At 32.2% G+C, this 11,760-nt stretch overlaps 1 protein-coding gene across 1 annotated transcript; it reads right to left on the minus strand.

The window, feature by feature from the left end:
- Positions 1-1,059: 1,059 nt before the first annotated feature.
- LOC115720739 (uncharacterized) lies at positions 1,060-10,832 on the minus strand. The gene is made up of 5 exons (XM_030649914.2): positions 9,995-10,832; positions 9,240-9,511; positions 8,981-9,149; positions 3,044-3,157; positions 1,060-1,166 (listed from the first exon to the last, which is right to left on the minus strand). Exons 1-5 carry the CDS (start codon positions 10,830-10,832, stop codon positions 1,060-1,062), a joined length of 1,500 nt encoding a protein of 499 aa, XP_030505774.2.
- Positions 10,833-11,760: the final 928 nt, after the last annotated feature.

Below are 11,760 nucleotides of genomic sequence, written 5' to 3' on the forward strand. Positions count from 1 at the left end.
CTTCCAATAAGCAAATCAAGAACTTACCAAGTAAACTTACTGACTTATTAATTCATTGTTGCATCCACGCATAGAACTTAGAATTGCACTCTTAGTCATATAGAACGCTCTATATGTTCCACGATATAGATACGCTATTAATTATCCATTATTATAATCCTAATTTTATCAATGATCCTCTAATAGATGACCTACATTGCATAGGGATAAAATTACCGTTACACCCTTTTAATGTATTTTATCCTTAAAACACTTGCCACCTATATATGATATTATAGTGAACTAATATAGTCACTAAAATGAGCGCTCTATCATTTATCTCTATTTAGCAAGCTCGAAGGAAATCATCGTTTCACTTCTAAGTACCTATAGAAGCTATAGATTTCATATCTATGATTTGCGCTCCCACTCAATTGCACTACCATGTTCCCAAAATGTACGTATCACCCTGACCAAAAAGTAGGCTTAACTAACAAATCAAAGAACATGTATAATACTCTTGAGATCGAACCTAACCATATCAGGATTAAGATCATTTGATCTAGGATCAACTAGGTGATATTGAATTGAATAGATATTACGATAAATTTAACATATCTAATCAAAGTTCAATATCAGTCCCTTCTAATGTATACTCCATACATCCGATACAGGTAAACTTTGCCAATGCCCTGGAAAGGACATAACACTTATCCAAGGTGTAAGCATACCTATCACTGATTATCATGCCAGTCTAAATCCAGTAAACTGACAAATCAGGGAATTAAACTTTCGAACATATAATCAAGATTATATTCCACTGTGCTGACAACACTATAATCATTAACAAATACATATGTTCTGGACTTAATAGAATTTATACATTAAATATAATTATGAAATAAATCATGTGAACCATGCAACATAAAATGTTAAATCTGATCTTTATTAACTAGTAAATCTGATTATATTGAAATGTGTTTTATTTAGGGCACAAAACCCAACACAGAACGGGTGCAAAGTAGCTGTGATAAGGCGTCATCGAACGGTGGGAATCGAATCGATTTGTATTCTGCAGATCTAACGGTTGGGATGAATGCTCTTCAAGGGCGGGTAGAAACGCTTGAGTATTTGTTTGACACCCATTAAATGTGCCGCATCATCAATGGACGGGAAACGAATGTTGCCTGCAAAAAGCAATAAATTTTAATGATAACTGTCATAAATTCAGCCCACGCGCTTGAAGCAAGTGCTAGGAAATCAATGAGACAGCCGGAGGCACCTAAGCAAGCCTCGTTTGCTTCACACCAAACAAGGCTTGGGGGTAAATGTTGCCCCTATTTTCGTCCAAAATACGTGGACCAGTATGACGACGACACGTGGATCTAAGAGGCGCAACTCTTAGATCAATCGACTAAGTCTCTTAGCTTCAAGATTGTCGCCAAGAATATTCCCTCCCGGAGGAAAGGTAAAAGCTCCACGTACTCCCGGAGACCAGAGGAACGCCAAGGGACCTCCGGGGGGAACATGACATTATTTGAACAGTCACCTCGCATTTAATGCCGCATGGGAGAAAACGTATTGGAACTGCCATAAGCAATAAGTCTGACGGCGTAACCCCTCTTATGCAGTTATTACGCTATGATTAATAAGGCTAGTGACGACTACTGTATGAGGGATCACATCAATCAAGAAGGGATAAAAGGCTTTATCCACCTAACCCCTAAGATACCTAAGGTATAGGTCATGTATTTTCCTATGTTGTATCTGCTGGGAATATGTGCCCCTACTGAAACTACACAGAAAAACAAGTGCTCCAGTTCTAGGGATCACCCCAAAAAAACACTATAAATACCCCCCAAATACACTGAGATAGGGGTTGAGAATTCTGGGTTCATAAGAATTAAAGAGAGCAACTAAGAGAGAAAACTACCAAGAACATTCTCTGTAATAAATACTCTCATAAATAAGAAAGACTCGTGGACTAAGGCTCATTAATGCCCCCAACCACGTAAAAATCTCATGCATTAAACTTCCTACAGCTTTCTCATATATATTATTAAATTGGTTGCCGAAAACCTCGGTCAACACTATACATATATAACAATTATTTTTTTACATATTTAATATACAATTTTATTAAATTAGTTTTACTTCTTATTTTTTTATTTAAAGTCTCAACTATTCATTATTTTATTTTATTATAATTTGATGTATTTACATATTATATACACACATTCATAAAATAATACGAGTTTTTTAATATAACTCATTGTTATATTAGTAGTACAAATAATTAGAGAAAATTTAAAAAAAATTATTTTACATTATTTATTTAACTAAGAAAGTTTTTGTTATTAAATTATATGATATTTGATACAATACTATAATTATTTTAGTTTTTAAATAATTAAAACAAATTTAAAGATTTTTTTTTTTTAAATGAAGCTCGGTTTGGTCGGTTTAAACTGACCAAACTATGGATTAAAACGATCGGTTTTTTTTTTTTACATTTATATAATAGTCAGTTGATTTTCGGATTATAACCATAAAAACTGAAAATCAAATTTTAAAATTTGTTTGTTTAAAAGACCGACCAAACCGACTGTTACTCACCACATTTTTAATATTTTTCATTAAGAATATTGAGATACAATAAATATTTTTCTATCAATAGAACCAGCACATAAATTGTTTTCATCATTAAGTGGATGTCAGCAAAGCAACAAAACACGTAAGAGAGCGACGTAGAAGTTCTCTTTTCTCCAACAGTAGCCTAATTGATGCCCTTTTGGAATATACACATACGTAAGCCAACAAAACGATCAACTCAAATGGGACGTGAGCAACACGATCACACAAGCAATGCGAAATGCGTTTGGAGTGGTTACAACAGAAAAAACTGAAATAAAGTTTTTTTATTAAAAAAAAAGAAAAAAGTTTGTCAGGAAAACGACGAAAATTCAAGCAGAGGGAAGAGAGGTAGGACCCAGAGCCCTAACTCTACGGTTAGCAATTCTTTAACGCGGGAAACAGCTGTATAGAAATAAATACCTATTCTTACACGCACTCTCACGTCCACGCGCATCCCTCCCCTCACCTAACCCTGTCCTTTTGCCGTACTCCTCACGTGAATCATTCACCGCACGAATGCATCTCACGTGAGGTCCACAAACAACTACAACAACGATAACCCTCAAAATTCAGTCAGTAATGAGGCAGCAATATATTAATTGGGAAATTTTAAATTTTATGCTTCATGCGAGGCTAATTCAAAAAAATCCTTCTAATGTTAACATTATAAATATATGCTTATATTCTTTGTTAGGTTACAATAATTACTCTGATAAATCGAATAAATCAAAAAAAAAAAAAAAAACCCGAATAACCTAACAAAAATCTTAAACCGTCCAATAAATATTTTAAATGAATTGAATATTATTCTAACTGTCATATAACTAGAATAAACTATACTACATAAATTATACTACATAAATTATATTTAATAGTTAAACTATTTTGTATTTTATAGTATTTAATTTAAATTTTAAACTTTATAGTTGATAATTTTGATTGTATTTAGATATTGTAGTTAAAATTTAAAATTCACAGGATATATTAATATATTTTTTTTTCTATTTTGAAAGAATATTATTTAATGGAACACTTCTCAATAGGTATTACCAATTAATGGTTACTAAAAAAAATTAATTATAAATAATTTTAAAATTATTAACCCATTAGATTTTTATCTGATGGAGAACAATGAAAGAGAAAGTGAAATTTGTATGCTTAATTTAACTACTTAATTAAAAAAAATATATATAAAAAAATACCTCTTATTACTCTATATCAAAAATATGTTTGTATAGGAAAATATTTAGTCAAACTCAACTTTGTTTTATCTTTTTTTTTTCCAAAAAACTTTTTTTTATTATTTTATTTCAATTGATGGAACAACGTTAGCTCATGTAAGGTAAAAATGAGAGATTTTTTTAATTAAATAGAAAAAATAAGCATAAAATTACTCAGATGTTCCTAATATCACCATTGATAGTTAATATCCATTAAGAATGCACTCTTTGTTTAATATATTAATATTTATCCAATTAATATTGGGATAATTACATAAGACACCATTTTTTGTATAAAAAAATTGTATTTTAATGTTTGAAGAATTTTTTTACATTTTTACGATTTTTCATAGAAACAACACGAAAACGACATAAAAGTAATATGAAAATAACATCTAAATAACAACAAAAAATAACATACAAATATAAAAAAATCAACAACAAATTAACAAGAGTACAATATAAAAAGACTGTATTTTCTGTAAATAAAATCAAAAAATCGTAAAAATATTTAAAATTTCGTGAAACCGTATTTTTGTATTTTTTTGTTATTTTTGTGTATTTGTGAAATAATTCCATTAATATTTATCTTATATTATGTTTTTAATATTACTTTGCACTATACCACTTTTAAGCTTTAAAATTTTTATACGGCACATGTAATTTTTCAATTCTAATTATTTAAGCACCAAAAAATTAACAATAATAAAATAAGGAAAGATCAGTTAGATGGGTTAACCCGACCAAACTTACAAAATTATTGGGTGAGCGAGAAGGTCTTGGACGACCAACTGGATCAGCGAGAAGGTGTCATAAAAGTTGGCCCAAGACTAACTTGACATGTCTTGGACCAAGATAGTCTGAGACTAACTTGGCATGGCGATAAGCCAGCCCGGGTGACTAACGTGGTCTGGAAACAAGTTGGTCCCAGAGTCTTGGGGTCTTGAAGTCTCGAAGTCCTAGAGCATTGGAGTTTCAAAGTCTTGGAGTATTGGAGTCCTAGATCTTGTTGTTCCAAACATTGGGAATTTAATGTTGACATTTCTCAGTTTTATGCCAACATAATTTATCCCATTTTTGGGGACCATTCTTCTACTTTATCGGGCTGCTACCTCACCTTAACTCCCACATTAATATGATATTGACCGCATTGGGCCTAAGCTCTCATGGTTTTGTTTTTGGACACCTTTCCAAAGGCCTCATACTAATAGAGTAGGTAGAACACTTATATCCAAAGTAACTCTTGCCTATTCTTCTGATGTGGGACTTGGGTTGATAGCCCAACAATCCTCCTCTCAACCACGGACCACATACTCGTGGCCTCCCCTCCAATAAAACCACCTCATGCAACCTTATGTTGCCACTATCACTAATGGAACTCATCGCCCGACCATCAACCTTGTCCACAAGACATTTGACACAGGGCCTAAGACTATTATAAAATAAAAAATTCTTGACAATTTTACACCATCTTGTAAAGAATTCTTGATGATTTATAAATTTATCGCCTATACAAGCATCGCGAATACTAGGTAGAATTGGCAACAGTGGAAAAATGTCGGTATAAAAGAATTTTTGATGGTTTAAAACCGTCAGCTATAGTTGAGACTATAGGTCATTGTTTAAAATCGTCTCCTATACTATAGGCGAAGGTTATAAACCATGGCCTATAGTATAGCCGACAATTTTAAATCATCGTCATCGTGGATTTCCAAAAAAATCATTGCTTTCAACCTCCTCGATACCAAGATAGGAGTTTCGTTTGGCCTTAAGATCCCCAAATAGTCGAGATCTCCAACGATTTATGAAATACAAAAAATCTCAAAAATACATAAATTCCTAAATAAAAAAAAATAATAAAGAAGTTACAAGAAAGAGTGGACGAGATAGAGATGATTGACCGGTGCTCATGGTCACGCATCTGTCTTCGAACAAGAGAGAGAGAGAGAGAGAGAGAGAGAGAGAGAGAGAGAGAGAGAGAGAGAGAGAGAGAGAGAGAGAGAGAGAGAGAGAGAGAGAGAGAGAGAGAGATGAGTGACGGTGGTTCTCGTGGTGGAGCTCATGGCCGTGGCTGACCATGGTGGAGCTCGTGAAAGAGAAAGCGAGAAAGAGAGAGTGAGAGACAAGAGATAAGTGATGGAATCATGGACTGCCGTCTATGCCAAAAAGAGAGGAAAAAATCTAGAGAGAGAGACTGACATTTTGAAAATGTATAGATTTGAAAAATTTTAGATCTAAAACGCGTTATATTAGAGCTAGAGAAAACACATTATTTGAAAATTTTCAGATTTGAACTAATTGCCGATAGTTAAAAATCGTGGCCTATAATACTATAGGCGACAATTTAAAATTGTGGCTAGGAAATGGTTCAAAACCATGGCCTATACTATTGGCCATGGTTTAAATCATGACCTATAATATAGGTCACGACTTTTAACTGTCGGTAATTCTCCTTAAAAAAATTATAATTTTTAAGACACGCTTAAAAACTGTTAGGAATAACACTCTAGGCAACGATTTTAAACCATGGCCTATACTATAGGCCATAGTGTAAAACCATCGGCAATTCCCCTTTAAAAAAATCCACAATTTTTAAGGCACACTTAAAAACCGTCGAGAATACATCACAAGTGTTTAAAATCATCAGGAATACCCAATTTTTCCTGAAGATTTTAAATACTCACTTAATTTTTTTAGCGACGGTCCCCCAAAAAAGTGTTTTTAGGACTGTCAGAAATAGTAGTTTTTGTAGTAGTGTAACACTAATCTCCATCTTGTACAATCGTAATCATCAACGGGACACGCCACCTGACCACCACAATCTCATGTAAACTTTTGATACAAGGCACCATACAGATCTTCGATCACAAGGTCATCACATTGAGGACTTCTCCCACACATCGTACATGAATCCCACTATCCCAACTTCTGAACCTTTGGCTCTAATACAACTTATTGGCAACTGTTCTTCTACCTTATCGGGTCACTACCTCACCTTAACTCGCATATTAGTATGATATTACCCGCTTTGGGCCTAAGCCTTCATAGTTTTATTTTTGGGCACCTTCCCAAAATACCTCATACTAATGGAGTAGGTAGAACACTTATATTTAAGGCAACTCTTGCCTATTCTTCTGATGTGGGGCTTGGGTTGATATCCCAACACCATTTATTGCCCTATTTCGATTGATAATAGCAATTGGGTATGAGAGTTCAATTATAGTTTCTAACACTATAAATAGGTCTTTGGGGTTCACTTTGTAATACAACTAGTTTTCTATCAACAAAAATACTTTGTTAGAAAACCTTAAAGGTTTGATAATTCCCAAAGCTATCTTTTAGAGAGTTCTCTTAATGCTTAGAGATATGAAAAAGTAAGTTTCTGGACAAATGTGTAAGCCTTATTTAAGTCATGGTATCTCTACTATTCTACACTGAAGGTTGTCGGTGAGTATTTATATATATATATATTATTCTCTTATTATATTATGTTTTATATAATATATGTGTATTTTTTTCTTCTACCTATCTTATATACATATATGTATTTTTTCCCCTTGAACTTTGACATATACCAAATCATGCCCTCTAAACTTTTAAGATCGTTAAAAATACCTTCTGAACTAATGAGATTGTTCGATTGAAGGACTTTTGTCCAATTTTAGTAAAAAAAAAAATCTAACATGGATGAAAGTTCAGGGGGCATGATTTAGTACATGTCAAAATTTGAGGAGCATAGTGGAGGGTCAAACCTGTCTTCTTTGCTGTGCACACCAGGAGTCTGCAGAGCATTTATTTTTTGATTGCTCTGTAACCAGCAGCTGCCTACAGACTGTGAAGACTTGGCTCAATTGGAAAACTACTCATACTTCTCTCTTTAATCTCAGTTAAAGGATTGGGAGAGCTAAGGTGAATAAGTTTAGAAAGATGACATTGGCTGCTGCTATGGCCAACCTTACATACAACATTTGGGGTGCTTAGAAACAAGTGTTTATGGGATAAAGAAAAACCAGAAATAGGAAACATGTTAAAAGAGCTCAAAACAGGGGTAACTCATCGGATTGAGCTATTTTGGCCAAAGAAAATTTCAGAGGAAGATAGGCAATGGTTTTTTAGTTTGTGAATAATGTAAATGTATAGAAAGAAATGTGATTTGTGATTTACATGTATAAATGATTATTTTGGCAATGTTGGGTGCTATAAGATTGTAAGCACTTTGTTTTTGAGCCAATACATAATCTGATTCATCAAAAAAAAAAAAATTCGAGGAACATGATTTGGTAGATTTTAAAGTCTGGGAGCATAGTTTAGTACATAAACAATCACTGAAATAGTAAAATTGAATGAAATTAGATAAAAGTCCTTAAATCTAACAATCTCTATAGTTCTGGGAGAATTTTAACGGCTAGAAAAGTTTAGGGGGCATGATTTGGTACATGTTAAAGTTTAGGGGGCAAAAATCCTAATTAGCCTATATTATATATAGTGTAAAAATATTGTAATATTTACATAATTAATCTCTTATATTTTTCTTGTATTATTTTATAATTGAATTGTGCAATAACATGATTTATTCCATTGTGTAAAATCTCTAACGTCAAATTTAGAAAGAAAAAAGATGTGCTTTAATTGTATTTCTCTCTTTATATATATATATATATTCTTTTATTTGTATTGGGTTATATTATCTTTCTAATAATAATAATTAAAGAGGATATTATCTTTGGATGTTAGGCATAAATGTATGAGAGAATTTTATTATTATTAGGGATATTGATGACAATATTACTTAAACTATCTATTATGTTACACTTAATTCTATAAACTAATCTTTTTGGGCAGAATCTTCCAAACTTTACTTCTGTTTTATTTTTACTATTCAGTCCAAAAACTTCTGTTAAATACTAAATTGAACTGCTAATGTGTTTACATGTGTACACATGACAAGTAGGGGCGGAGCCAGCATGAAAAGTTAGGGGAGGCCAAACTATATTTTAAATTTAAGTGTCAAAAATTTCAATATTTTTATTAAATTCATAATTAAAATTAAAATACAGAACGTCTTTCTTGCATATCACGAAAATCATCGATAAGTGAATCTATACTAAATTTTTTGGCGATTTCCCTTTCTATATAAATGAGCAAACAATCACTTAAAAATTCATCTTCCATCTTGTTGCAAAGTGTAGTCTTCACTATATTCATAGCTGAAAAAGATCGTTCTATGGTAGCTGTAGAAACTGGAAGTGTAGGAATAAGATTTATAACTTTATACACAATTGAAAAAATCTCTGCTTTTCTAGTTTTTACCAACCACTGACATAAATCAGAAATGGTTGCCAAAACTGTAAAATCAAGAAGTTATCGTACATGAGCAAAATGTTCAAATTGTGTCCTTAGTTGTACCATCTCGTATTCTGTAAAATCTTTTGGGTAAAATTTTTGTACCAACTTGCAAATATCATCAATTCTGAATGATGTGTGCATCTCTCTTGGATCTAAAGCTGAACTAAGAATGAGTAACTCCATTGTGCTATCATTGAATTTGTTGTTTAATTCTTGTAGTTGAAAGTCTATCACTGCATTGAAAAGATCAACTCTGTAATAATGCTCCACTGTAATTGCATCTTGTTGACCACGACTTCTTCCTCTTTTTGTAGTATAGTGAGCACTAAAATCTAGCACAGGTATATGAACAGGTTCACAAAAAGATTTCACCTCATCAACTAATTCATCCCATCCATCTTCTCTCAATTTTTGAATGAGTCTTAGTGGATGAAACAAGATCCATTGCATTTAAAATATCTTGAGACTGAAGTTGCAAAGCTTGACAGAGTATATTTGAAATCTCTAGAATTTTTTTCATAAGATGCAAAATAAAAACAAATTCAAAAGAAGTTAATGACTCATAAGCTGCATCTGCTTCTCCTCGTTGAGCAAAAGTAGTGCCATCTTCAATAATATTCAATAAAACTTCAAACGTTGCACTAAACATCTTTATTAAACTAGAAATAGATTTCAAATGAGAACTCCAACGAGTATCACCTGCCCTTTGTAAAGAACCAATTTGATTAAGTCCTTTCCCACTTTCTAGTTCATCAATCTCAAGTAAATGAGCAATATTTGAGCTTGAGCAGCTTTTAGTTGGTCATTGCGCTTACATGAAGCACCAATAATATTAACAATGGAGTTCAACTTTGTAAAAAATTGATGGACAAGAATAACTTCTGCAGATACAACAACTAATACCAATTGCAAACGATGTGCAAAATAATGAACATAGTAAGCGTAAGGACATTCACTTGAAATTAAAGCTTGCAAACCATTCCATTGTCCACACATATTACTTGCGCCATCATAACCTTTCCCACGAATAGATTGAACATCAAGACTATAATTAGAGAGTATAGAGAAAATACCTTCTTTTAATGTTAAAACAGCAGTGTCTTTGACATGAATAAGCCCGAAAAAACGTTCTTGCACATACCCATATTTATCAATAAATCTCAAAATAATTGACATTTTCTCTTTCTTAGATTCATCTTGTGCTTCATCAACTATTACTGAAAATTTTGCATCAACAATTTCTTCACGAATCGCGTTTCTCACTTTATTTCCCAAGACATGCAAAACTTGTTTTTGCGTTGTTGGCGATGTATATATGGCATTTTGTAGAGCTTTATCCAAAACTTCTGCTACCTTATCATTATAGGAAGTTATGAAACTCAATAACTCTAAAAAGTTTCCCTGATTAATTGAAGTTTTAGATTCATTGTGACCTCTAAAAGGGCATCCTTGAAACGCTAGCCACCTAATTCTCTCAATTGATGTTTTCAAACGAAGTCTATTGTCAGCGATTTCTTGTGATGTGAAGTACGCAAACCTTCTTCCAATATGTGTTGGTTGGTTCATGAGATCTGCAACTGCTTTCTCAGGTGAATTTATATCGTCTCCAATATGTGCTAAAAATGCACAATTTTTTCCTCTCTTTTTTTCCATGATCGAAATCCATTAATAGTAAATGCATTCAATCTAGGATGTGCATCCTTAGAGTGAAATAAAAAGCATGGTAGACAAAATGCAGCATGTACTTTAGGAGAATATTCCAACCAAGATGGAAATAACTTAAACCAAGATGATTGAAAAGAACGTGAATGAGCTTCTTCTAATTTTTGATAGCTAGATAGTATAATCTGAAATGGACCAACTTTAATGTAAGCTTTGCGAACTTCGTCACGCTTCTCAGGTGGATACTCCCATATTGGCGGGCGTATTCCTAGATCACGCTCTAATGAATTAATATCAAACCCTTCTTTAATGTCAAGTCTTAAAGACTTTATTGGCCGATTTTTTAAATTTTCATGTTCTACATCCACTGATACTGATGGATTTGATGAGACATCAGATGTTGAAACTTCAACATTCTTTCTTTTGAAAAATGTATCAATTGTAGTTGATTTTTTCATCTACAATTAAAAAGAACTTATATATTAAACAAATTATTAACAAAATCCTATCCATAATAATTAATAAACAAAACTATAACAATAAAAAGAGTTTATAACATGTATTTGTGTATGTATATACTTTTATATTAATCTATCATTAAGTATCACTCCAAATAAAAAAGATTATTAGTAGAATTATTTCTTTTCATTGTGCACCTACTCAATTTATATATAATTATAAATAAAATATAAATGACAATTAAAGTTATATCAATTGTTTGTATAGATAATATTTGAGAGAAAGAATAAAATTAGAACTTGGATTTAATATTTAAAATGCATATATTATTTTTTATAAGATACCTTTACTTCTTATTTGATATACACCACTGCTCTTTGATGTGGACTGCTATTTAATTCATTCCTGTAAAATTGCTACCACAAATTAATTATAGATGTTATTTTCTATCTTAATGATA

This window comes from Cannabis sativa, chromosome X, assembly GCF_029168945.1.
Source record: "Cannabis sativa cultivar Pink pepper isolate KNU-18-1 chromosome X, ASM2916894v1, whole genome shotgun sequence".
Classification (NCBI taxonomy): Eukaryota; Viridiplantae; Streptophyta; class Magnoliopsida; order Rosales; family Cannabaceae; genus Cannabis; species Cannabis sativa.